Source organism: Mirounga angustirostris, unplaced genomic scaffold (assembly GCF_029215605.1).
Source record: "Mirounga angustirostris isolate CCGP_5_RB_7025 unplaced genomic scaffold, mMirAng1.0.hap1 SCAF_7, whole genome shotgun sequence".
NCBI classification, from domain to species: Eukaryota; Metazoa; Chordata; class Mammalia; order Carnivora; family Phocidae; genus Mirounga; species Mirounga angustirostris.
In genome coordinates this window covers 109839805-109866817 of record NW_026991715.1, presented here as the reverse complement: position 1 = coordinate 109866817, position 27013 = coordinate 109839805, and the positions used below count along the sequence as shown (strand labels likewise).

The 27013-nt window shown below is 44.9% G+C and overlaps 1 protein-coding gene across 4 annotated transcripts in view; it reads left to right on the top strand.

Annotated features, from left to right (window-relative positions):
- The first annotated feature begins 22890 nt into the window (after positions 1–22890).
- GRIA1 (glutamate ionotropic receptor AMPA type subunit 1) overlaps positions 22891–27013 on the top strand; it is a 296889-nt gene continuing 292766 nt past the window's right edge. For 3 of the 4 annotated variants that reach the window (XM_045887676.2, XM_045887659.2, XM_045887668.2), the window contains exons 1-2: positions 22891–23456; positions 26391–26528. In XM_045887676.2, the coding sequence (XP_045743632.1) occupies positions 23375–23456; positions 26391–26528 (220 nt within the window). In that variant the 5' untranslated portion in view covers positions 22891–23374. The remainder of the gene's footprint in view (positions 23457–26390; positions 26529–27013) is intronic. The other variant, XM_045887684.2, reaches the window with a different exon arrangement.

Here is a 27013-nt window from a genome sequence, read left to right as displayed (position 1 = left end):
TCTAGCCCACAGTTCCCTAACTTCCTCCCCTCTAATGGTCCTGTCCTTCCTCATCTACTCACCATCATGGTCATAACCTAGACCTCATCAGTTCCTCTCATTTCAAATCCCCCCAACTCTCCATTTCAAGCCCATCTACCACATCCTATATTTCCAGCACATTCCCTTAGATTCCCTGTCTCCAGCCACCCTTCGAATCCACCTGGATTTTCAATCCATTGGTCATGTTACAGGATTGGTCATGTCTAAGCTGCAAAACAGGATGCTGGTGCAGTTTTATCTCAGCTGTCCCAGCTCCCTATTTTCTAGTTGGGGATCCTGGCCCTGACTACATAAGTGTCCAACTAATCCTAACACTCTTGCATTTGTACTGTTCTTAGTCCCTTGCCCTATGGCCTCACTTGCCTCCCTACCTAGCTTAAATTATACAATCCATCATTATACTCCTTCTCTTTGGCACATCTTAGTTCCCCTTCCCATGTTCCAAACCCCCCAGTGCATATTCTTTCATCACATTCACCTGCCTAAGCTACAATCCTGGTTAAATGGAACCCTTCACCTACTCAGGGGCAGAACTTGTACAAAGCCACAAAATAAACTCAGCCCCAATTACCAGCTTTTCCTTAAACTTGTGATCACTAAGTAAGTTCTTAATGCTGCCTAGAAATCCTGCTACATTTCCCCAGTCCCTTCTCCTTCCCACTCTTCCTGATAATTATTTCACACTTCCTCATTTCTTCTCAAACCCCCAACACCTTCTCCATCTTTACTCACAGCTCCTGACCTCACTTGCTACTTCACAAAAATGAAGTCTTCAGAAAAGAGCATCATGAACCTCTCACCTATGCACGGACTTGATTCCAGTGCAGCTCTCTCCTGTGCCACGCCCCCTCCCCAGTGGAGCCAGTGGCATGTGGACAAGCTGTTATTACTCAGGCTTCCCCCTCGTCATTATCACCCTTTTTCTAGCTCTCCTGTCAGAGCCTTCCCTGAAAGACATAGCGAACCTGCCCATCTTCAATTTCTCTCCTTCTGTTCAACCCACACCAATGAGATTGTTTTCTTCTCATTTTGCAAAAACTCTTCTCACTAAAGTTAGCAGTGACACCCCCCCCACACACACCTTGAAACCCAGTGGCCACTTCTCAGTCCTAATACTGCATGTTCCCACCAGCAGCATGTACACGGGGCTTCCTCCTTTTCTCCTTGCAGAACTTTTCTTCACTGGGTTTCCAGGATGCCACACTCACCAGGTTTGCTCCCACACTTCTGGGTGCTTTCTTTGCCTCTTGTGCCTCATCTGCATCTCCCTGACACCTGAATGTTGAAGTGCTCCAGGGCTCAGTCCCTGAACAGCTTCTCTTTTATATCTATGCTCACTCTCTAGTTGATTTCATCTAGTCTCCTTGCTTTAAATATCATCCTTATGGAGGCGCCTGGGTGGCTCTGTCGTTAAGCGTCTGCCTTCAGCTCAGGTCATGATCCCAGAGTCCTGGGATCGAGCCCCACATCGGGCTCCCTGCTCCGCGGGAAGCCTGCTTCTACCCTCTCCCACTCCCTCTGCATGTGTTCCCTCTCTCACTGTGTCTCTGTCAAATAAATAAATAAAATCTTAAAATAAATAAATAAATATCATCCTTATGTAGCCAAGTGCATATCCCCAGCCTAGATTTCTCCCATAGACTCCAAAGTCACATAGTTAACTTCCTACCTGACATCTCCACTTGAATGTTTATTAGGCATTTTAAATTAGGCATACATCTAAAAATGAGCTCATGAAATTTCTCCCCACCCCTAAAAAAACATGTTCTATTAATGGCAATTCCCTCGCTCTAGTTGCCTTGGTATAATTCTTAACTCCTCTCTCTCATTCTTCGCTTCCAGGATTTTCGCAAATCTTATCTGTTCTACCTTCAAAATATATCCAGAACTCAATTACTTTTTATCAAATCCTGTACCACCCAGATCCACCATCGGCATTTGATTATCACAACATGATTCTAATCAATTGCTGAGCTTCTGCCCTTGTCCCCCATTTTAGCCTATTTTCAACACAACAGACTGACCAATGTCACCTGGCACTGCCCCTTTACCATGAGTTCTTACTTTATTATTATTATTTTTTTAGATTTTATTTATTTGCGAGAGAGAGAATGAGAGACAGAGAGCATGAGAGGGAGGAGGGTCAGAGGGAGAAGCAGACTCCCTGCTGAGCAGGGAGCCTGATGTGGGACTCGATCCCGGGACTCCAGGATCATGAGCTGAGCCGAAGGCAGTCGCTTAACCAACTGAGCCACCCAGGTGCCCCCATGAGTTCTTACTTTAATCAAAATAAAAATCCAGGTCCTTACTTTAACTCACAAAGCCACACATGGGCTGGACCCCCTTTTCTCCTCTGACCTCATATCTTAATCTTTTCCTCTTCATGCTCTCCAGGTCAGCCACACTAGCTTCCTTGCCATTCCCCCACACCCCAGGCATGCCCCCATCTCTAAGCACCCCCACTCATCTCCCTTTTGCCTGGTATGCCCTCTCCTGGGTATGTGCATGGCTAGCCCCTTCACCTCCTTTGGGTTTTAATTCAAAAGACATATTTACAGTAAGATTTCCCTAGGCCACTCTACCTAAAATTTCGCCCTACCCATGATACTTTATATACCCTTACCTTGCAATAATTTTTATCCCTAAAATGCATCACTATTTAACATACTCTAGACTATACCTATTTATCTTGGTTATTGCCCTTCTACTAGATTAAAAGTTCCATGAAGGCAGGAATATTTGTCTACTTTGTTCATTGTTGTTTTCCCAGCTGCTAAAACAGTGTCTGGCATAAATGAGCCTCTCAACATGTATTTGTTGCATGAATCAATTATTTTCAGGAATATTACTCTGGGTGCACTGGGCAGACTATGTAATCTAGAAAGGATAGGCTGGCCCAGCAGAAAGAACACTGACCTAAGAGTCTAGGAGACAAGGAATTTAGTTCCTGTTCTTTTGCTAATTTGCCGTGTGTCCTTGTGCAAATCTACAGAGGTCTATTTTGTCTTGTAACATGACTGAACTGGGCTGGATGATTTTCTGTGTTCCATTTAGCTCATAAAGTAGCAGAAGGTGAAGGCTGAAGTAATAGGAGAGCTATTTGTTGCATGGATTTAATGAGATGATTTATGCTCTAGGACTTTTCCATCTTTTTGGTCTGTGGCTTATAGCAGGTACGTCAAAGATTCATTTGGATGTCAATCCCTCATTTTCTTCTTCAGCTGGCTGTATGCACAGACCAACTTGGAAATCCCAGACCACCCCCCTTGAGCCTTGGATCTTGGTTAGCTTTGTTACCTCTCTAAATCTTTGGTTCCTCTCTACACCCTGTGTCTGATCTTAGCATATAAAGTGATTGAGAGAAGAGTCAGAGTTCAGAATAGGGCTCTTAAACTTCAACTACGTTGCCACCCAGGCTGCCTCTTCCACGAAGGTGTAGGTGGTTGCTCTCAACATGACTGTGATTTGTGTGTTGAAGGCCTTTTCAACAGGGAACAGTGAGTGAATGCTGTCCATTCAGCATATCATACTGTCATTTCTGAGGTTTGCATCAATCACTTTGCAGACCTTGGCTGTTATTATGGCCTTGAATTAAAAAGGGGTCGTGAGAACACTGTGGAAAGCTATTCTTGTAGGCACTCCACAAGCATTCAGTAATGACCAGTAATGGAAACTGAGTTGGGTCTGGGCTTCAGAATCTCCTCTCCTACTGGCTAGCTACCTGCATGAACTTCAACATGGAACACAAAGGTTCTCAATCTCTATTTCTTATGCCAGACTTGAAAGTCATTCCTGACACCCCTCTCTCTTTCCCTTATACCCTAAATTTGTCAGTTACCAAATTCCGTTGGTTAAATTTGCATCCTGAATATCTTTAGATTCCACCCACTCTGTCCTTTGCTCTCTTGGACTTCTGTCAGGGGCTGTCTAAGCATGATGTTACTTTCTTCCTTAGCTTTCCCTTGCCCTTAGGCTGTAGTCCCACAACATGAAGAATGACTGCAGAGGGAATCTGAGCTGGCCCCCTATGCTCATCAGTCTTCCCTCAGGGCTTTTGAGCCCTCTGGTCTTTAACTTCTCTCTGTCAGGAATGTTCTTCCCTCAAGTCTCTTCACCAATTTACTGTTGCTCATACTTCAGGTCCCTATTTCAATATTATTTTCTCACAGAAACTTCTGAGAAAGTTAAGTCTCCTTGTTGTAAACTCTCACAGCACTGTTTTACTTTTGTGGCACTTCTCACAAATACAATTAAACACACACTTTCCTGTTATTAATTCTTTAGTTTGTCACTCCCATTAGATGTCAAGCTCTATGAAGGCAGGAATCTATTAGTCTTATTGACCATTGTCCACTCAATACACTCAATGCCTGGCATACATTACTGTCTTGAATGTATTCTTGAATAACTGAAGGGATAAAATGAAGGTGATACCACTTCTCTCATAGAGTTGTGAGGATTCAGTGAATTAATGCCCATAATATTCTTAGCACAGTGTGTGGCACATATTCACATATTCAGTGAGTTATAACTGTTTCTTGAATAATAATAATATAGACACTAGTCATAAAGTACATGGTTAAGACCAAATATTGGGGACATTAAGGAAAGGGAAAAAGCCATCAGGATAAAAAGAGTTAGGAAAATCTGGTATTTTCTCTACTCTTTTGTTGACTTTAGGGCTTGGTGCTAAAGTCCTAACTGTGCTGCCCCGATCTAAGTACAGTCCATGCTCTTTCCTCTCAGCAGAGACCCTCAGTGCTCTTCCACAGTATTTTATTTCCATTCCCAAATGACAGCCTATTGCTGTCCTGACAGAGCATCCTCTGAGCCTGCTCTGCTTAAGCTCCCAGATAGAACCACTTCCCATATACTAGCTGATGTTTGTGCCTTCTGCCTCTCTGAGTCCATGAGAAACCAGAACACATCCCTCCACTTGTTCCTGGTCTTCTGTTCCCAGTGTCCACTCTTCTATCTCTGAGGGTATTTTATTCCCATTCGCTGAAGCAGAATTAACATGAGACAGGGAAGCATCAAAATCCTAGAGGAGAACACACGCAGAAACTTCTTTGACCTCAGCTGTAGCAACTTCTTACTAGACATGTCACCACAGGCAATGGAAACAAAAGCAAAAATGAACTACTAGAACTTCATCAAGATACAAAGCTTCTGCACAGCAAAGGAAACAGTCAACAAAACTAAAAGGCATCCTAAAGAATGGGAGAAGATATTTGCAAATGACATACCTGATAAAGGGCTAGTATCCCAAATCTATAAAGAACTTATCAAATGCAACGCCCAAAAAACAAATAACCCAGTTAAGAAATGGGCAGAAGCCATGAATAGACACTTTTCCAAAAAAGCCATCCAGATGGCTAACAGGCACATGAAAAGATGCTCAACACCTCTCATCATCAGGGAAATACAAATCAAAACCATAATGAGATACCATCTCACACCTGTCAGGATGGCTAAAATTAACAACACAAGAAATAAAAGGTGTTGGTGAGGATGTGGAGGAACAGGAACCCTCTTGCACTGTTGGTGGGAATGCAACTGGTGCAGCCACTCTGGAGAACAGTTATGAAGGTTCCTCAAAATGTTAAAAATAGAACTACCCTACTATTCAGCAATTGCACTACTAGGTATTTACCCAAAGGATACAAAAATACAGAGTCAAAGGGATACATGCACCCCGATGTTTATAGCAGCTTTATCAACAATAGCCAAACTATGGAGAGAACCCAAATGTCCATCGACCAATGAATGGATAAAGAAGATGTGGTATATATGTACAATGGAATATTACTCTGCCATCAAAAAGAATGAAATCTTGCCATTTGCAATGACATGGATGGAGCTACGGTGTATTATGCTAAGTGAAATAAGTTAGTCAGAGAAAAACAAATACCATATGATTTCACTCATATGTGGAATTTAAGAAAGAAAACAAATGAATATATGGGAAGGGGGGAAAAAAAAGGTGAGGGGGAAACAAGCCATAAGAGAGACTCTAAACAACAGAGAACAAACTGAGGGTTGATGGAGGGAGGTGGAAGGGGGATGGACTAGATGGGTGATGGGTAGTAAGGAGGGCACTTGTTATGATGAGCACTGGGTCTGGTATGTAAGTGATGAATCACTGAATTCTACCACAGAAACCAATATTGTACTGTGTGTAAACTACCTAAAATTAAAATTTAAAAATAATAATAAATAAATAAATAAATTATAAGATTATTGGACAGGAAATAAAATAATACTGGGGCACCTGGGTGGCTCAGTCATTAAGTGTCTGCCTTCGGCTCAGGTCATGATCCCAGGGTCCTGGGATCGAGCCCCACGTCGGGCTCTCTGCTCGGTGGAAAGCCTGCTTCTCCCTCTCCCACTCCCCTTGCTTGTGTTCCCTCTCTTGCTGTCTGTCAAATAAATAAATAAAGTCTTTTAAAAAATAATATAAAATAAAATAAATTAAATAATCTAATACTTCCTTTCAAAAGTGCATTTCTGATGTAGAGTGAGATATTGAAAAATGAAGGATTTGGCCTTCAAAGTTAGTGAGCTGAATTTGATTAGTACCTAAAGAAAAAGTGAGAAAAAAAATGTATATATCATTTTTCCTCCCTCATTTCAAATCTTGATGGTATAAACAAGAAATAGAAGTTTATCCTGGGACGCCTGGGTGGCTCATTAGGTTAAGCTTCTGCCTTTGGCTCAGGTCATGATCCCAGGGTCCTGGGATTGAGTCCCACATCAGGCTCCTTGTTCAGCAGGGAGCCTGCTTCTCCCTCTGCCTGCTCTGCCTGCCGCTCCCCTGCTTGTTCTCTCTCTCTCTTTCTCTCTCTCTCTCGGACAAATAAATAAAATCTTAAAAAAAAAAAAAAAAGAAATAGAAGTTTATCCTGCTGCAGAATTAGTGAACTCTTGCAAAACTCACCTGATCAAAGTCTTTAAATCTCATGGAATTCCAGAACTTCAGAAGGTTTTAGGAGTTTAGAAAAGGTTGAAGCCTTGGGTCAATGAGCTGAATATCCCCACTTGCTGTTAGACTGAACAACAGATGATTTAAATAAGATCTATTAACCTGGCAAAATAAAAGCATCCTTCTGAGAACTGGCTGTGCTTCCCCACTGGGAAGACTGTACCCCATTTTTTAAAAAAAATAAAAATAAAAACAACCACAATATCATTATCACATGTAAAAAATCAACAGTTTTAAAAAATATCAAATATCCTTTCAGGGCTCAAATATCCTATCAGGGCTCAAATATCCCACATGATTCTAAAATTCTTTTTGTTTATTCAAATCATTATCCAAACAAGGTCTGAACATTGCATTTGGTTGACATGTCTATTGAATCTTCTGTGACCTATTAAGCTTTTGTTCCCATCTATTTTTGCTTCTTTTGCAATTTATTTGTTGAAGAAACTAATAATTTGTTCTGGAGAGATTTCCATATTCTGGATTTTACTGATTGCATCTCCATGTCTGTTCTCTTGAATCTTAACATTTGTCTTCCTCCATTTGACACTTATTTCAGTAGGTAAATGTGTTCAATATTTCCTTACTCCACCCCAACAAAAGGAATACAAAGTATATCCATGATAAAACACATAAGCTATGATCTCATTCAAATAAATGTAGATATGTGAATGTCTACATATTGTTAACCTTAAAAATAAAACCGTCAGTTATTTCAACAGCAAAAGATGTGTTTATTAGGGAGTATCAGAGAATTGCAATCTGGGACAAGCAAGTTATAGCAAAACTATAGGCAAGTCCACCAAACAAGAGAGGAACGTTATTTTACAGAGAAGGAGGAAATTGGGAGGGGTCGTTTTGAACAAAAGTCCACTGGAGAGAAGCTAGAGTTCAGTTGATGGCAGTTTCTCATTGGGTGATTTGCAGGGATAGTTATTTTTCTATAGAAATTGCAATGTACACCTTTCGCTTTGGGGGCTGGTACTTGATGATTCTTTCCTGTTGAGATTCTTCTGTAAGGAGTCTGTAATTGACAGTTTTTCCTGTAATTGACAATTGAGTGGTAGAGCTCCCCCTACCAGCCCTGCTTCTAGTATCCTGAGTCCCTTTTAGTGAGATTTCCCTTTATTAACTTTCACAGTATGTATAAAGAGATGTGGAAACAAGTAGCCACAGAAGTGTTGATAGTGGTTGTCTCAGTGGGTAAGGTTTTTAGTGGACTTGAACTTTCACACTTTTATGTGTTAACATTTGCTGTAATGAGTAGGTATTTACATAATTTTAATGTGTGGCTATTTTTTGAAATGAGGAAAATAAAAATCCTAACTATCCTACTTCCTTTCCATTCCTGATCTATTTCACAACTTCTCTTTTGTTGAGTTCTATTTCTCTTTCATAAGTTCACTTTCTTGAATAAATGATTGAGATTCATTGATTTTACATTTTTTCATTCAACAAATGTTTTTGAATATTTGCTAAATCCAGATACAAAGATTTAAAGCTCTGAGCTGCCCTAAATAAGTGTGTTATAAAGTAAACCTGAACAAGCTGAGGCAGTCCTTCAGTCCTGGTGGCTCCAGTTGCCCCTGATGAATTTCAAAATAAAGTCCAAATGCTACATTATAACATACAAAGGTGGTCCTGATCTGACCCTGCACAACTCACTACAGCTACAGCTGATCCTTTTCCACTCCAAACACTCTGAACTACTCTAGCTCTTTTTTCAAAAAGATTTATTTACTTATTTGAGAGAGAGAGAGAGGAGGGGCAGAGGAAGAGGGAAAATCTCAAGCAGACTCCCCACTGAGCAGGGAGCTGATGCGAAGATCCATCTCAGGACCCCGAGATCATGACCTGAGCTGAAATCAGGAGCCCGATGCTCAACTGACTGAGCCATCCACGTGACCCTGAACTACTCTGGCTCCTTGGACTTACCATGATTTCTCTTGGCTCTAAGACTTTGCTCACACTGATCTTTCTGTTGGGAAAAGTGTTTCCTTTTTTACCAACTCACATCCCCAACTCACATGGCTGACTCCAATTCATCCATCATCCTTTAAAATTCATCTTGTATTTCACCTCCTCTAGGAAGCCTTCCCTGAGGTGATTCCATCACATCCCACGCATGCTTCTATCACAGATATAATGAATTGCCACATTACATGCTATTGGTGTGTACATTTAAGCACCAGACTGTGAGCTGCAGGAAGGCAGGGAACCCTGTTCTAGCACATTCTCTCATATCCTCACACTGCATCATGACATACATGTACTCCATAAGTAGATTTGAATGCATGAATGAGAGGCCACTTACTTAGTGACAGTTGCTTTCTTGAGACCTCCCACTGTACCATGTATCATCAAATCCAGTGGCTCCTTCTCAGCCCAATCTCCTCCACAGGCTTTAACACCGCTGTCCACCTTTTCCTTCTCAGAAATCCTCTCTTCTTTGGTTTCCATGACAACATATTCTCCTTGTATTCTTCTAGCTCCTGGAATCTCTCCTTTAACATATCTTTTTCTCCCTAAGACCCTAAAGTATTGATAGTTTCCAAGGTTCAGTCTTTAGGCTTTGTCTCTCTTCACTCTATATCTTCCCTTGGAAAACCTGGCCAAGTAGATGCCACCCAAGACTCAGAGGCTCGCCCTGACTTTTGATCCTGAATTCCTGGCCTAGCTTTCTCATGGCCAAATTTCCACAAAGATGTACTGTAGGATAGTGAGCTTAGCATATCTAAAAGATTACTCCTCTTTCTTGGCAATCCCTCCCCCATGCAGGTACACACATACACACACACACACACCTTTTTCACTTTGGTTATCATTCCTATAATTCTGCTGTATTAGGCCTAAAACACCAGCATAAAATATTTCACTCTTCTTTTTCTAACTTCAGTAAATTGAAAATGTTTGCCAATTCTACCCTGTCAAAGTCTAATATCACAACTCCTTTCCTTGAATGAAAAAATTAATATGAACATTTCAACCACATAAAATTCAGAAAATATTGCAACAAACAATTCTACTGTACCAGAGTCAGTTTTTTTTTTTTTTTTTAAGATTTCATTTATTTATTTGACAGAGAGAGACACAGCAAGAGAGGGAACACAAGCGGGGGGAGTGGGAGAGGGAGAAGCAGGCTTCCCACGGAGCAGGGAGCCTGATGCGGGGCTCGATCCCAGGACTCTGGGATCATGACCTGAGCCGAAGGCAGGCGCTTAATGACTGAGCCACCCAGGCACCCCAGAGTCAGTTTTTTTTTCTTCAAAAAATAAAATGTAATTACAGCTAAAACAACCCTTATGCTGTCCAATTCCCTTACCCTTCCTTAATGTCCCTTGCCCTCTGTCCCCAGGTGCCAGGAGGAAACCTTCCCTCTAAGCTACGATAATCAAAAGTGTCTCCAGACATTGCCAAATATCCTCCAGGGGGCAAAATTACCCCCCTCAACTACTGCTGCTCACTATCAAGTGAACTATACTGTTTTAAGCCCTGACCCTCACCCACATGTTGAAATCACCCCCCCCCCCACACACACACACCCCTTAGACTCAAGCTATAAGGAGCTGCCTGATTTACCCTGACTCCCCACCTTATGATCATTACCAGGTCTGGGACTGAATCTGTGGAGGCTGAGTTTCGCCTTGACTAAAAGCTACGTTTGAGCGGAGGCTAGACTTAAAGTACAGAAAAACAAAGCTATTTACTGCAAGAGAAGAGGGTACACCCTGGTTGGGAGAGAACAGCTTCAATATTTTCTTCTCAGAAACTTCCGTGGAAGTGGGTGGTGCAACTCAGTAAGAAGCAAGCATGAGGAATGAAAGGCTCTGAGAAGGAAAGAGGCTACAAGGGTTGGACTCATTGGCCCTAATAAGGAACATCTGAGTATTTACTATGTTTCAGACACTCTGTTACAGTTACTAACCTCAAAACAGATTTCTGATGTCCACATTATCACCACCACCCTACAGGTGAAAAAATGACTGAAAAGATGAGGTGATTTTCCCAAGGCCCCACGGTTCATGATGAGCAGAGCTGGGATTCAAACACAGGGATTTTGGCTCTACAGCCTGAAATCTCACCTCTGCTATCACACTCTCTCTTAGGAAGAAGTGCTTTCCTGAGCTCAGCTTTCTCAGCCTAAAATAAAGGGGAGCTTGGCTGGATGGGCCTTCCTGCAAGGGATTAGAGCATTCAGAACCAGTTCTCCCACATATTCCCAAACCTGTGGGGCTAAACATGATGCAGATTCGTTTTGAAGCTAAGCTCTAGAAGGTTTGGGTTAGCAGCTCTGTCAAGGATGTCCTCAGGCAGCCTTGAACGTCTAGTCTCTTCACTGCCCTCCTGCTTTGGGTGAAAGGGTCTTCTTTATAAGGCTCCAAAGATTCCTCTTTGAACCTTCACATTATCTTCCTGCACTGACCTTGGACCTTCCTGTTCACTCACTGGTGTTTATCTCCCAGGTTGCGTAGACATCTCCACGTCCTCCCAGATTTATTTTATTTCCCTCAGTAAAGAAAACAGGCTAGAAGCTGCTTTTCTCATCCTAAGTATACAGTTAAGTGCTGGCCCAAATATGACGCCAGCTTAGCTAACGTAACCGTGTACTGCATGTCAACTGTTCATGAGGCATTGTGCCAAGTACTACATGCAGCTTCTCCTGTAGTCCTCACAAACCCCTCTGAGGTACTTTTATGCCCATTTTATGGATAGGCAAAAGGAGGCTCAGAGAGCTAAAGTACCTTGCCCAGGGTCACATGCTAATAAGCCTCTAGCTAGTCTTCCAATCCCAGCATTATGACTCCCGAACTCAGGTTCTAAATACTAGCAGGGAGAAAAGTTATCATGTGGGTTACATTTGGCAAACATGGCTTTGACCCCTACTGTTATAGACTAATTTCTGGGCCACCTCCAAAGTGGTCGAAGTGTCCTTGAGAAATAACGCTAATTACCTGTTGCTGCTGCTCACTCCCGGGGCAGAAGTCCGCGGGCCCCTCCTCACTCCTCCGGGCAGCCTGCCCGTTTCTTGTTTCAACGCTCCCGCCCTTGACGTGGCCACTCCTTCCGGTTCCGGCGCTGTGTCCAGGACGTGCCTCGGGTCCTCCCTGAAGAGAGCATGCAGGAGCTAGACTTGGGGAGAAAGGCCACGGAGTGCCAGAATTGTCCCGGCCGCTGGGGGAGGAACAGCGGCGCCACCCCGCGCGTGCTGCTCAGCTCCGTCCCGGAGGTCAGTGAGGCGCCGGACCGGGACCGGGGACAGGGAGCTGGCAGACAGCCTGGAGGCGGCTCCAGCCTGCAGCTTCGGAGGTTGCCTGCTGCTTCTTCCTCCACCGCTCCTCGATGCGCCTCCTTGGGAACAGGAGGAACTGGAACAGGTGTGCCCTCCCACAGTGGCCAAGGCCTCCTGGTGGCTTTTTTTTTTTTCTTCAAAGTGGGCGCCACACCCAACGTGGAGCCCCGACCCCGAGATCAAGACCTGAGCTGAGATCAAGAGTCCAGCACTTAACTGACTGACCCCCTGGGCGCCCCTCTAAAGGCTTTTTGAAGAGGAAATAGTTCAGGCCTCTGATACCCTGGCTCTGCCCCATGAGGTCAGGCATGACGAACCCCCCGTGAACCACCTGCTTGACTCATTCCCGTTATTGTCTTTGACGTCAGAATGGAAGAAGCGCTTCTCTTGTGCTCTGGCTACTCGGTGCATGCGATCTCACAGCGTGGCAGAGCGAGTGGCTTTGCTTCCCAGTCAGCCCCCTGAGGCCCTCATTTTCAGGGCTCTAATCCTGCGCCAGGTCATTCTTCTCCCCGTGGTGAGGTCACCGCACCTAGCGATGGGCCAGCTGCCCCTTGGACTTCCCCGGGGAGGGATGGCTTCAGAACTTGGAGAGGCTGAAGGTAAGTCTGAGAGGGGCCTTTGGGAGGCCCATGCAGGGATGACAATGCAGGAGGGGCTGGTCAGTTTTAGAGGGTGCAAAAGGAGGTTAGCTGTTCCTACTGGAGTGTCTGGAGCAGGGGTCCACAAGGAGGAGGAAGTGCTCTATAGCAGAAGGACCCTCTAATACTGTAAAGTGAAAGGGTTCATAGAGAAAGTATGATGATATTCTATGTCCCACCTCCCCCCAGATCTTTCCAGTCTTGGGTTGTAGTGCCTTGCTTGACCATCACATACACACAAATAACCACAGCTCTACAGGTGTGTGGGAGAAGAGCATAGCTGTGGTGAAGGAGAGGGTTCCCTGAGCCCCACTGTGGAGAACTTTAAAGCAGAGGGCTAGATGTCTGACATCCAGGAGGACCTATACCTTAGGCCATAGATCTTAACTGTCTCTGCTTCTCAAGATGCCGGCCCTGCCAGAAGCTATCGCAGGAACCCCGAGTAGCCGTGCATATCCAAATCAGAGGGAACACAGAAATCTCCAGGGCTGCCTTTTAGACTCTGCCTCCCCAGTTCTGCCTCTGTTCTGATTTCTCACTTCTGCCCTTTATTAGGACATCCTGGTAACCCAGAACAGAGCTACCATATGATGATGGGACTGATCATCGTGTACCTGCGGCCCATCCATTCAGGGGGTACATTGGCCCTGAGAACCTATCTTGGCTGCCAGACTAAATGGTGCAGCTGGTGGGGGTTATGTCATCCTAGTGTGTCTTGGTCTGACCCTAGAGAGTTGAGGTTGGAGGAGTACATGTTCACATTTAACTTCCAGGGCAAAGGCAGGCACCAGTGGTTGACACTGAGTGAGGACAGTCATTGCAGGGTGCTTCCAGATATCATTTGCTCTTTTGAAGCACTTTCCTACCTACTTCATCCCTCTGGGGTCAGAGTACCACATTGCTCCCACAAACTATGGTACCTGCTGGTGTCAGGAAGGCGACTCTAGAGACCCGTCCTATTGAAAGAACTCTTAAGCCTTCGTTTGCCACATGATTTGCAGTCCTACTCTTGGTTTGAGTACAGGGAGTACAGGAGTTTCATGGCATCACTGACCCTGCCTGGGAGCCTCATTGAAAGAGTTAGAGGCAGGAGGGCGCCTGGGTGGCTCAGTTGGTTAAGCGACTGCCTTCGGCTCAGGTCATGATCCTGGAGTCCCCGGATTGAGTCCCGCATTGGGCTCCCTGCTCGGCAGGGAGTCTGCTTCTCCCTCTGACCCTCCCCCCTCTCATTTGCTCTCTCTCATTCTCTCTCTCTCAAATAAATAAAATCTTTAAAAAAAAGAAAAGAAAAGAAAGAGTTAGAGGCAGGAATCCCTGCCTGTTGCCTGATATCAAGGGCAGAGGGAAGGTGGAGTGGGGAGCATCGTGGGAAGCAGAAACTGGCAGTGTTAAATAGGAGGAAATGATCTGACTTGAGACTTGGTTCTACCATGCATTGGTTGGTGTCCTTAGGTTAGTGCTTTAGCTTCCTGAGTTAGTCTCATTACTTGTTAAATAAAGAACTGCTAATACTGTTTCCACAGGGTTTGTTGAGGGAACACATGGAGCTGAGTAGTGAATGGCAAAGGCTTTGAAGACTAATAGACCAAGGTGTGCCCTGTATAATGGGGCTTACCACAATGCTATGGGTTGTTAAGAGGATTGAGTGGTATAATGTGTATGAAGTACTTAGCACAGTGTGCTGCATGTGATGGCAAGTGGTAGCTGCAATTAATGACATTGTATTACGGTCCTTACTTTCCCCAAGGAAGCAGATTCCCTTCTGTAATGTGTGCCACCCTCTCTTCCAGTCTTCAAGAGCCAAGATGCTATTTCTGTTTGGCGTAGGGAATGGAAACCATGGTGGAGCAGTGTGACCAGCTCAAGTTGGCAGGTACTAAGTTGGGTCACTGCGGATGTGAATCTACTCCAGTAACACCATAGGATGGAAGAAGGATGGAAATAGGGAACGGGTAGTTCTGAGGCTGCTCTATCTGAGGGGCCCATAAAAGGGGTAAACAGAGAAGTGAAGGAGGTAAATCCATAGTGAGGAGTAGAGGAGGGGGAGTTAAGTCTTGGGGGATCTCTGTTAAGGACAAATGGGGAAGTTTATACAAACTCTCACCTGTGTTTATTCTCTTTGATTCTTGCCACTGTCCAACTGTCAGGCAACATGCAGGCCAACTGTTTGACCCTCCTTGTCTGTTATGCTGAAATACCATCTCAGAAGTGTCTAGTGGAAAAATTACCACGTGAGCAATGGGCTAGTGTTCTCCAGGGACTCCCATCGGCCTCTTATAAAATATCAGTCTAACTTAGGCCCCCTTTCTTGTGTTTCTATGGGCTGTAGTTTTGATCGCCATTCCTTGAACCCCTTTAGATGAGCCTTGTGTCAGATTTCTCTCACTGTGACGGGACATGAACAATACTCCCATGCAGTAGAGCTTGGGTTTCAAGTTCCTGATCTGCCACTATCTGCTGGATGACCCAGGGCTAATGACTTAACCTTTCTGAGATCCTATTCTGTTTGTGAAATGAAGGTGTTGGGCTCCATTGTCTCAAAATTTCCTTCCAACATTCTACCTGCTTCTCTTCCACATAAGAGATGTCCCACTCTTAGCTTTTTTTTTTCCCCTTCTGCATGATTTTGTCTCTCTTAGAGTAATAAAGGAGAGGCTAGAGGTTGGGTAAGCAGCAAAATTTAATACTAGGAGTATGACAGTCAATTAGAATCATTTATGTTTCAAGTCTCCTGAAAACTGATTAAAATCCCCCTTTGGCTGTGGAGGTGGGTGGGGACTACAATAAGCATGATAATTACTGTTGGGCCTCAAAGAAGGCTACCAGATATGGGGAGAGAAACAATTATTCATTTTCTTTCTCAAGACACATTTGCTTTTTGAGGCAAACCCCAGTTTTGTTCATGCTTTCTAAATGGCTTCTTAGGGCCCCTTCCTGATAATTCTGTGGCTGAGCTACTACAGAAAGGTGTTTTGAGTATGAGGACTCACTGGGCCAGGTCATCTCTTGGCCATGTGTCCTGGGGCAAAGCCCTTTACCTTTCTGGAAGTATAGTGCACATTGTCAAGAGCCTGTGCAGTGCAAATTGACCAAATTGATGAGCATGGATGGCCCTTGAGATAGTATAGGATGATGGTTAGGAGAACCAGCCTTGGAAACCAGGCAGATATGGATTGAAACCTCAGCCCTGCCTCTAAATAGCTATGCAAGCTTGGCAAGTAACTTAATCTCTCCAACCCCCCCCCCCTTATCCACCTGTAGTGAACCTGTAAATGGAATGATAAGGGTTCCTACTTTACATGGTTGCTGTGAATATCACATGACATGTGGCAGATGTGTAGCCTGGCACATAGTAAATACTCAAAACTAACTCTTATTATATTATAGGCATGATTCATGCCACCTAAGGGGCTGAAAATCCAGTGGGAGGGGCTAAGTTAAAATACCAGTTAAAAGCAGTGAGTGATAAGTAACACAGATATTCAGGGAGGTCCAAATGGGTATGGGAGGGCATTGTGGGGAAGATGGGAAATGAACAGGGTCTGAAAACATCAGAATGATAAGGACCATCCATTCATTCTTTCACCAAGTTATGGAGAACTTACTTCTGTTAGAGACTATACCAAGTACTGGAGTGAACAAGATACATTCTTATAATGGACCAAATGATAAACAAATAAATATATGGTATATTTAAGTAGTAATAAACACTGCAAAGAAAAATGAAGCAGAGTAAGAGAAACAAAAATCATGGCAGGAGGTGGGATAAAGTAAGAAACTTTCAAATAGAAGCCTGTATGAAACAAGAGAGGAAGCAATGTGCAGTTCTGTGGGAGGAGTTTCCTGGGCAGAAAGAAGAGCAAGTGCAAAGGTCCTGAGTCAAATGGTGTTTAGTGCATCCACAGAACGATGAGAAGGCTAATGTGACTGGAGTAGAGTGAGCAAGGGAAGAAGAGTATAGCAAATGGGGTCGAAGAGGCAGCCAGCAGCCAGATTTTGGATTTTATTCTAAGAATGATGTGAAGCTTCTGGATATATAAGAGCTGGGGAGTGACAAAATCTGACTTCTGTTTTTTAAAGTTTCACTCTGGCTGCTGTACAGAAAACACATTATGTTGCCATGGTGGTTAGCAGGGTGGGGGAGGTAGAGAAGGAGTGGAAATGAAGTGTTGGTAAAGATTGCCATGATCAGATGTGAGGCTAGGGGGGACGAATGGAGAGGTGGTGGGAAGTGGTAGATTCGCTTGTGTTTCAAAAGCCCAGCCCATGAAGTTTGCTGATGGGTTTGGATGTGGAGTCCTCAGCTTGATGAGCCGGCGAACGCAGGTGTCCTTGAGGGAGATGGAAGGAATGACGGGAGGAGCAGGCTGGGGGGCTTTAGAATCAGCAGTTTGTGTGTCCCTGATAGACAGATGTCGTAGGGTGTGGGAAAGTGACACAGAGGTAACAGAAGCTTGGCAAACTGAACTACAGAAGATTTCAGAAGTAGCCTGGAACCACGGGGAAGGCCTCCAGGGCCAGGATGCATCTGAACTCCAACCACTGGGCAAGAACGATGACATTGCCCATTCCCTGCCATAACAGTTGGCAAAGTCCTCACTGAGTGTTTGGAGATTTGCCAGTCCCTTTGCATACAGCGTGTCATTAACTCTCACACTAGCCTCAGGAAGTAGGCCCTCTTACAACCCCCATTTCATAGACAAGCCACTGAGACAAAGGGGTGGCATGGCTCATCCAAAATGAAGCATCCAGTGAGGATGCACTGAGAGTCTGGCTGTCTTGTCTGTAGACCAGAGCCTCTCGGGAGAGCCGTGGGATAGTCCTGCACCTTGGACAGCTGCCCGGGGGCCACCTTTCTGCAGGTACTGCTGGTCTGGAGGAATAGTCAGAGCCTCCGATTTCTACCAGTAACGATGGTGCTGCGTGGGAGCTTCCCCCTTGGAATAGACCTTTTCTTTTCTTTCTTTTTTTTTTTTTTTCAGGCATTGATCCTGCCCTAGGGTGTTTTCCAGAACTTGCACTGCTCCCTAATTACCTAGTAATGCTGAGGGCTTATGAAAATGCTGTCATTTGTTTGAGAAGGGGAGGGAAGACTGAAAGAAGAAAAAAAAAAAAGAAAGAAAGAAAATGCTTTGAAACCTGGCAGAACTCCAGGCCGGGTAATTACATTCTTCGGGGTGGTGTTCTCACCACACACAGTCTGTGGAGTATTTTGGGAGCTTTCTGTAGGAATTGTGCTAAAAACATGAAAAATATTATCGTTATTATTTTTCTTCTACATCTTTTAAGACGGGGCCTTTATAAAGCCGCGGAGGCAGCCTCTCTCTGATTGCGTTTTTGCCAATTTGTTAGCTGTCAGCGATCTGTTCTCAGATCATAAATTTGATGGCTTCTCCCCCTCCTTGAATTGTTTCACACTAGAAGCCCAAAATCTTCAAGCCAGAAGAGACCTTGGTACAAGCCCCACATTTTACAGATTGAGATGCAAGCCCAGGGGAGGGGAAGGAACCTGCTGATCTCCCCTGCAGGCAGAGAGCACAGATCCTCCCAGACCCATCCCTGTCCTTGTTCTTTCTCACTGGGTCCCTGCCCTCAAAGGGACTCACAGTGTCAGAGCCAGAACAGTCTATAGCCATCACCTAATCTAGTCTTGTCATTTTACAGGTGGGGGAACAGAGGCCTAGAGATGAAATGAACTTGTCCCCCAAGTTGATATTGGGTGTGTGGTTGGACCCTTGAGTCTACCTTCCATTGACGGAGAACTGGCACTCTGGGGCCCGTGGGCCAGCTCAAGCTCAGAGACAATTTCCTCTGCCCCCACCCTTTTTGTGCCCCTTGCAGGGAAGGTACACTTAATATTTTAAAAAATCCTTATTTCTGCTTTCTCTTAAAAAAAAAAAAAAGACTATTTGGCCACATCAAGCCGATGGTTCCTTACAAGAATTGGCTGGCATCAAGGCCTTGCAACTACCTTTTGAAAGGTTATACACCTTCTAGTTCACTTTGTCCTCATTGTTCTCTCCCCCATGTGGCTGATTTCATTCATTTTCTTCCTTGGCCCAAAGAGGCATTTGTATTTGAAATCCCTGCCCAACACCACACTCTTTGATTTGTGGTGTAAAACCAAAGCCAAAAAAATAAATCTCAGGCTATTTTAGCTATATGGTAATGAAACTTAAAGAATGCCAAAGAGGGACACCTGGGTGGCTCAGTGAGTTAAGCCTCTGCCTTCTATTCAGGTCATGATCTCAGGGTCCTGGGATCAAGCCCCGCATCAGGCTACTTGCTTGGTGGGGAACCTGCTTGCCCTCTGCCTGCCACTCCCCCTGCTTGTGCTCTCTTTCCCTGACAAATAAATAAAACCTTAAAAAAAAATAAAGAATGCCAAAGATATGAACCACGATAGGTCAAATTGATCATAGGGGTAGATGCCATGCCATCTCTGGGGCTCAGTTTGAGCAGCATTACAAGGCCTGTCAACAGCCTGGAGTCCCTCCGGTAGATACACATCCATTTGGACTTGGAGGAACACTCATTTTCAGGTGTACTATTTTAAATGTGAAAAGTCTTGAAAGAATTTGAATCTAATCTTTTTCCAATGTAATATGATGAAGGGAGAGACTAGGATCAGGGGCCTGGTGTCTAGTCCCAGGCATGCCAGTTGCTATGTCCCCTAAGAAAGGTGTTTCAATCTCAACACTATTGATACTTTGGGCCAGATAGTTCTTTGTTGTGGGGGGCTGTCCTATACATTGCAGGATGTTTAATAGTATCCCTGGCCTCTACTCACAAGATGCCAGCTGCACCTGCCCAGTTATGAGAACCAAACATGTCTCCAGACATTGCCAAATATCCTCTGGGGGAGAAAATCACTGCCAGTTGAGAACCACTATCTTAAGCTGACCAGCTAGGCACTCTGAGTCTTACTTAATCTGTAAAAGTAGGTTCTAATTCCTGTCCTTGGGGAATTTGGTGTGTGTGTGTGTGTGTGTGTGTGTGTGTGTGTGTAGGAAATGAAATGAGATGATGGATGTATAAGTATGTAAATCCCAGTGTGTGACATATTGGTACAGGGTTTGGTTGCCATCAATCACAACAGACTATGGATAGTCAAGCCTTCCAAGCCTGATATTGGGGATGGCAAATAGGCTTCAGAACTAATGGGGGAGACAGCATGATGTACTAATGACGGATGACATCAGAATAGGCTATTAAGGCAAGGTATAGTATGTCAGCCCAGCCTTTGAGGCTAAGGAAATGAGGAAATCCCTTTCTACTCGTGGCCAGTCTTTTCTTTCTTATGTACACTCCTGGTCATGTAAATATTGTCTTAAAAATGTCCCATCACTCCCCATTGCCTGCAAGAAATTCAGTGGCCTCCAACTCCTGACCGTGACTGCTAGGTTTCACGTTCCCCACTCTCTCTTCCCAGTCTACACACAGGTGCCAGGCTCCCGGAGTATACGGTGCCCTCTCCTGCCTCCAAGCCCTTGCAGGTGCTCTTCCCTTGGATCGTGTGTCTTCCCTCTGTCCTCACTTTCTGCCTTTTGAAGCCTTGCTGGCTCCCCATGGTTGTTTCCTTCTTTGCTCTCCCAGAGTTGTGTTTACATCTCTATCAAGCACGAGTCATGGTCTGCTTTGGATGACAGATGGCAGGATTCATCTATCTTCCTCCTCTACTATATTCACCTGCCTGGAGGCGGAAACTGTGTCATATTCTTTTCTATATCCCCCAGCCTGTGACATCCTATGGGATACAGAGTAGGTTCTCCACCCATATTTGAAGAGAATTTCCAAGATAAATAGTTGAACCTAAACATAATTTGACCTAGATGCTCAAGTTTGAAATATGTAAGCTCCATGTTTATTTAATCATTGAACAACTATGTATTTAATAGGCCAAGGGGAGCCATTGACCATATTTGAGCAAAGCAATGACATAGTTAGAGCTATATTTTAGGACAACCTATCTGATTATAGGATTTCTGATGATCATAGAAAATGCCTGTTTTTGACTCCTTAAAGCCCCCTTCCCCCAAAGTAAGCAAAACAAACCTTAACTATTACAGGTAGGCGTTGAGGTTTTGCTAATTAATCCTTGTAAAGGACTTTGAGATCTTCCTCTGAAAGGTGACAGAGAAGTGTGAAGCTTTCAGTGACAGCCTAATTATTATTATTACCAGGCACAAAGCTCGGGGAACTTAAAAGATCCCCAGGTACCATTCAAAATAGCAAGAGACAAAAATATGCAAATGGAGAAATTATATTATAAGAAGGAATCCTGGCATTACAGACTCCTAATGTTGTCAGGGACCTTAGAGGTCTTTCCTGATCTGTTGTCTCACCTTCTCAAGCTGATGCTTACACTCCCTCTGGAATGTTCTTGCTCAATACTTTCTGCCATTAGAGCCTGAGGGTTAAGAGCTTGGGCCTCAAGGTAGAGTTTTCTGTGTTCAAATCCTCATTCTCTTCCTTGTTAGTAGTGGCAACTTGGGGAAATTACTAGATCTCAGTTTCTTTATCTGTAAAATGGGGGTGAGATTATCTACTACAGGCATCATTGTACAATTAAGTGATGTGTGCACATTGCCTGGCACATGAAAAACGAATAAACACTCTCATTAAAAATCACTTGAGCTAATTAATAGGTGTGAAAGTGCGAAGGAAATTAGAAAGCATCTGACCTCCAAGTTGTTCCTACTTTCAGAGCTCCATCAAACATGGTGAGCTATTTCTTGCAAATCCCAGCCCTCGTAGCGTCCTGTGAGTGTGTGTAATTGAGCAATCTTGGTGAAGGAAGCGAGGAGCCTTGGGAAGAAATGGCCTAGTCAAATGCCAAAGCAAAATCAGGTCTGTTCTTTCTAATTATGGAAAGGTAGAACTTTCCTTTTCCTGTGTCATCATCTGTTGGGTGGGAGTTCTGACCAGGGTCGTGGGTCAATTGGTAATGCCCAGAACATTCAAGTTCACAGGATGGACCATATGTTGGTTCTGAGGGTCCAGACTCCATCTTAGTACGTCTGTATTTTTATGATTTAGTCCGCAGAGCCTCCGGTTTTTCATCTGTAAAATAAGGGTGGTGGCTACTTCACAGGGCTGGTGTGAGCAGAGAGTGAGGTCACACTGTAAAGCTGCTTCAGAAACTGCAAAGTGCTCTGTGATGGTTCGTGACTGTCACTTTGCAGCCCACACTATTTCCCTGAACACAGTTGTTCTCTCTACAGGTTATTTCAGTAGAAGCTCCAGTCCAGGAGGGTCTGTGGAGTTCTCGTTTACATTGGGCATGACCAGCATCCAGAGATAACTGAAAGAAGCCTGAATCTTCTCACTAGAACCCCTGCAAAATGACTCATGTAATTGTTCTAAGTATCCTTAGCCTTTGTTGTACACCCACACGATTCTGATGCTATAGACTCCAGTGGCATGCAGGGAAAGTGGGAAGGGGGCCCGTTTTAAACGCCTAGGATTCAGAAGGGACCACCAATTCCACTTGTAAAAGCAGACAGGGACTGCCAAATGTCCAAGCCGAGGCACCTGCCGATCACTCCAGACCCTCTGGTTTGCCTTTCTGTCATTCCTCCCATTAGGGAGGAAAAGCCTTTATTTTCCTTTAAAAGCTCCTAGGAGGGATTTCTAGGGTCTTCCCTCTTAGGAATTAGTTGTAGGAATAATTGGGCCAGTGGAGTGCAGGAGATATATCCAGCACAGCCCGTGCGCTCCTAGAAGAAGTGACCTAGATCAAGCAGCGGGTGGTTGGAGGACTATTGTGGGGACCCCCTGCCACCTACTGACTTACAGCTGAACCCACATTTCCAGTAGCATCTGTGGGGCTGGGAGCTGGGGGATGGGGCAGAGAGAACTGGGGGAGGCGGGGGAGGGTGATGGGGACGGGGTTGTTCCTTTCAGGACCAGGCTCCCTGTATCATCCCCCCCCCCCCAAGCCCCCTCCACTCCCCATCTGCACACACAGAGAGGAGGAGAAGGTGAGGACTGGGAGACGGGGTGGTAGGGAGAGGAGGTCAGCCGTGAACTTGAGCTGGCCCGGTTGGGTATTAGCGCCACCCGAGCTTGCAGCCTGTGTGAGTGTGAGGGGGAGAGCGAGAGCAAGGGAGGGAGAGAGAGGCAGGCTGCGAGAGGAGAGAGGAGAGGGGGAGCAAGCGCTCCGCCAGCATGAGGACGGGCTTCTCTTTTCTGTGCTCAGTTAATCTGGCTGTCAGTTGGTGTTAACGCTGCCGTTTAAGTGCTCCGATTCCAAGGGAAACAGACAAACCTCCCAGAAGGAAAGAAGGAAGCAGCAAGGAAGGCAGGAACTGCAGGAGGAAAAGAACAGGCAGAACAGAGAGGAATCAAGGGAAGGGGGGGGAAATACCAAATCTATGACTGGACCTGGGCTTCTTTTTCGCCAATGCAAAAAGGAATATGCAGCACATTTTTGCCTTCTTCTGCACCGGTTTCCTAGGCGCGGTAGTAGGTGCCAATTTCCCCAACAATATCCAGATCGGTGAGTGAGAGGGGCAGCCTGGGGAGGGACTTTCTGGGTCTGGCAGGGGTTTTTTGGGGGAGGGTTGTCTGTGTCCCCCAAACCCCCCTCCCCCGCTAGGGACTGTGCTTGGATAGAAAGCTGGGTGATGATGGAAGGCAGACTTGGACCGCCAGCAGGGGAGGGGGCTTCTCTTGATCATATGAGGGGCAGAGGGAAGCGTGCACACACATACACATACAAACACAGATCCACACACACCACTCACACTCTAGGCATGAGCATGTGAAATGGAGGAACCACTGCTTTGAAAGAAAGAAAATTCAGGCTGTAGCGAGGAGGAGGAGAGAGGTGGTGGGTGTTTAAAGGAGTTCACTCCATTGCTTGATAGATGGTGCCTGATTTCATTTATTTATATAAATATGTGTGGTGTATTTCTGTGTGTGGTTAGGTATTAAATATGCACATATGTATTTAACTGACTGAGGAGATGATTTCTTGGCTGGGGGAGGGGAAAGAGACCCTCTGAAAGAAGGAGTGTAGGGTGCTGGGTTTATTGCAGCCCCTGACATAATGCCAGGAGGCCCCCACTCTAAGTCAAGGGGGGCTCTCATTCCTGCGCTGGACGCCCCCAGCTGCCTTCTGTCTGCTGTCTGCCATGCTGGGCTGGTGGTCCCCAATCCCCCGATTCCAGAACTTCGTAGTCTGCCTTTCTTCCTTTCCTTGCCCCCTCCTCTTAGATGTTCCATCCGCAGACATTGTCTACCTTTTACACATACAAACACACACAGACGCGTTTCCCTTCCCTCCTCTTAGCTGTCCCCATCACTAGGCTCTATCCTCTCAACTTAGAGGCAGGTTTCAACAAGCTTTTTGTCCCCCATTTCCCCCTCTTGGTTGTCATGCTTCTAAAAGGACCCCTCACCCTCCCTGTATTTGTGGGGCAGCTGAGAGATACTGCTCCTCCTCATAATAATGGTGAAAGCAAAACAATAGGAGCAATAACACCAGTAACAATGTGTCCACAGGGGCTCGGGTCTCCAGTGTGACCCGGAATGGAGCTAGCGGCTTTGCTCAGAGGCATCTTGGATGGTTTGGGTTCTGTTTTCTCTCCCTCCTGGGGACATGGCTCCACTAGGGAAAGTTCCTGTTACTGGTAGTTTGTGTTCTTTGTGTGAGTGTGTGTTTGTGGGGGCATATGGTACAGGTCCTATTTTGCTGGGCACACGAGTGCTGCAGTACCAGGCTCTTTCGGCCTCTCCAGCACGCTGGCTCCCAGGGTGGTTGGAACCGCCGTGGAGTAACTTGCTTTGTTTCCTGACACCTGTTAAACTATATTCTGAAGTGGGTCTGTGTTAGTGTCTTACACGCAAAACAAAACTTCCTGCCTCGGGAGACGCTTCCTTTGCAGCCCCATCTGTAGCCGCCTACCGCCCCACCCCCACCCCTCTCTTTCATTCATTACGGAGGAGGCAGGGGACAACGAAGTGTTTGGGGTGTGGTCATCTGGGGGGTGGGGAGGGAGGGTGGAGCATCAGAATCCAGCAGGAGTTTTTTGTTTTTACTCTTTAAAATGGAGGCATATGAACATGTGTAAATCACTTTCTCTTATGTGTGGCGTTGTTTATGTTGGTACTGATGCAGTGCCCATACTTTGCTGATTGGAAATGCTTGTCTTGAGATATGTGGACTTGCTTTCTCCAAGTGTATTTGTGTATAGCACTATGGGTATAAACGCGTGGAGGTGGTTTGTGTTTTGTGTACGTGTATATGATATGTTCGCCCGTGTACCTCTGCAGATTTTTCATCGTATTTAGCCCCAACTTATTTGTTCAACTGGGAGAACCATTATTTGTTTTCAAATAAAAGGTTGAAACATTAAATTCCAGAACAAATGCTGAAAATATCACCGCCATCAGGTAGTACTTGATTCTACTTGTACAATAGCTTTTATGCTTTACAGTCCATTTATTGGTTCTTAAAAACAAACACATACCAACTGTATAAGAAGTTATAAGTACATTATGTCGGGACTGTGATTCCTGTTGAATCTGAAATAAGCTTCTATGTAAACATTTATTATAGTTCAGTCTCTGGAAATAGCTGATTCTAATCCGTAGAAATGGAATTTAATTTCATTTTACATGTCCACAGTAAATACAAAGGTAGGCCATGTACTCTTGCCCCAACAGGCACCTTTGTTATGCTTTTCACTAGAATAGAATGTTCATACCCTCTTGACATTCTTAAACCCCCACATCCTTGAAGTCCAGGGTTCTACCATGCAAATATACACCAGGGCAATCTCTTATGTAATAAGCCATTCCTAGGTAGCTGGGATCATGAGTGTCAAAGAGGAAGCAGAATACTATTTGTAAAAATCCAGGGTTTTCAGAAGAAATGAATAATATACCTCAGAGGTGATAGAATAGTTAAATTGCATTCAGGTCTTGCCAGGTCAAAGACCAAAAATGTCAAAGCAAAGGGTGACAGTGCTGAAGAAGCCCACAGGGTCCCAGTGCTAGATTTCCCCCTGCAACATTTGTTACTACTACTTCCTGTAAGGCTCTGTAGTGAGGAATGGGTCCAATACAGGAAAAATTAGACACAACGAGGGTTTACATGCACACAAGAGCTTAGGCCACCTGGATGGTTGCAGGAGGGAGGAGGAAGAGAAATGCCGTTCTCCTGTTTTCTCTGACCTGATCTGGGTTGAGGAATGAACAACCAAATGTTTGGGCAGAGTGGTAGAGGCCCTTGTCACATAAAAGCTCATCTGTGGAAGTTTAAGCCTTCATGTCCACTTGAGTCTATTTGAACTCCCCTCCCCACCACTGAAGGCTACAACTAGTGGGTTTGGCATGGAGAGAAGAAAAGGGCCCATCTGAGGTGGGCTGTTGGGGGATTAAACCTGCCTCTAACCCAGACAACATGTTGCATTTTCTTTCCTCGTAGGGGGATTATTTCCAAACCAGCAGTCACAGGAACATGCTGCTTTTAGATTTGCTTTGTCACAACTCACAGAGCCCCCAAAGCTGCTCCCCCAGATTGATATTGTGAACATCAGCGACAGCTTTGAGATGACCTATAGATGTAAGTAATCGCTGCTATTCCTGACATTCCTTTCTGCGATCGACCAATGAAAGGACGGCCTGTGAGTGGGTGGTAGTGTTGCAAAAACCACTTGAGTTGTCATTCATCTTCATAAGATAAAGCCCTCCAAGAAAAATTTCCAGGGCCTTTTGAGTGATTCTATCAGTTGGTATTTTAGATCCTGGAATGCTTTAGAAAATGGGTCTGCTTTTTCACTGTCAGCTAACTTTAAATGCCAGTACGATGGGCGCTTGGGTTGACGGCCTCTTCCCTACCTTGGCAAAGGTTTTCTTCTTCAGCTGAGAGAGTTTCACACATGAGAAACCTCTGAGAGATACAGAATTAAAGTTTCTGACTTGGGAAATGTGGTTTAAGATGCTTACGCCTTTCCTGTGCACAAGTTAAAAGGAGAAAATATACCTGTATTTGATTAGAAAGGATATGTGACAAGTTGTCTGTCCGGTTCCCCACTTTGGGAAATGGCC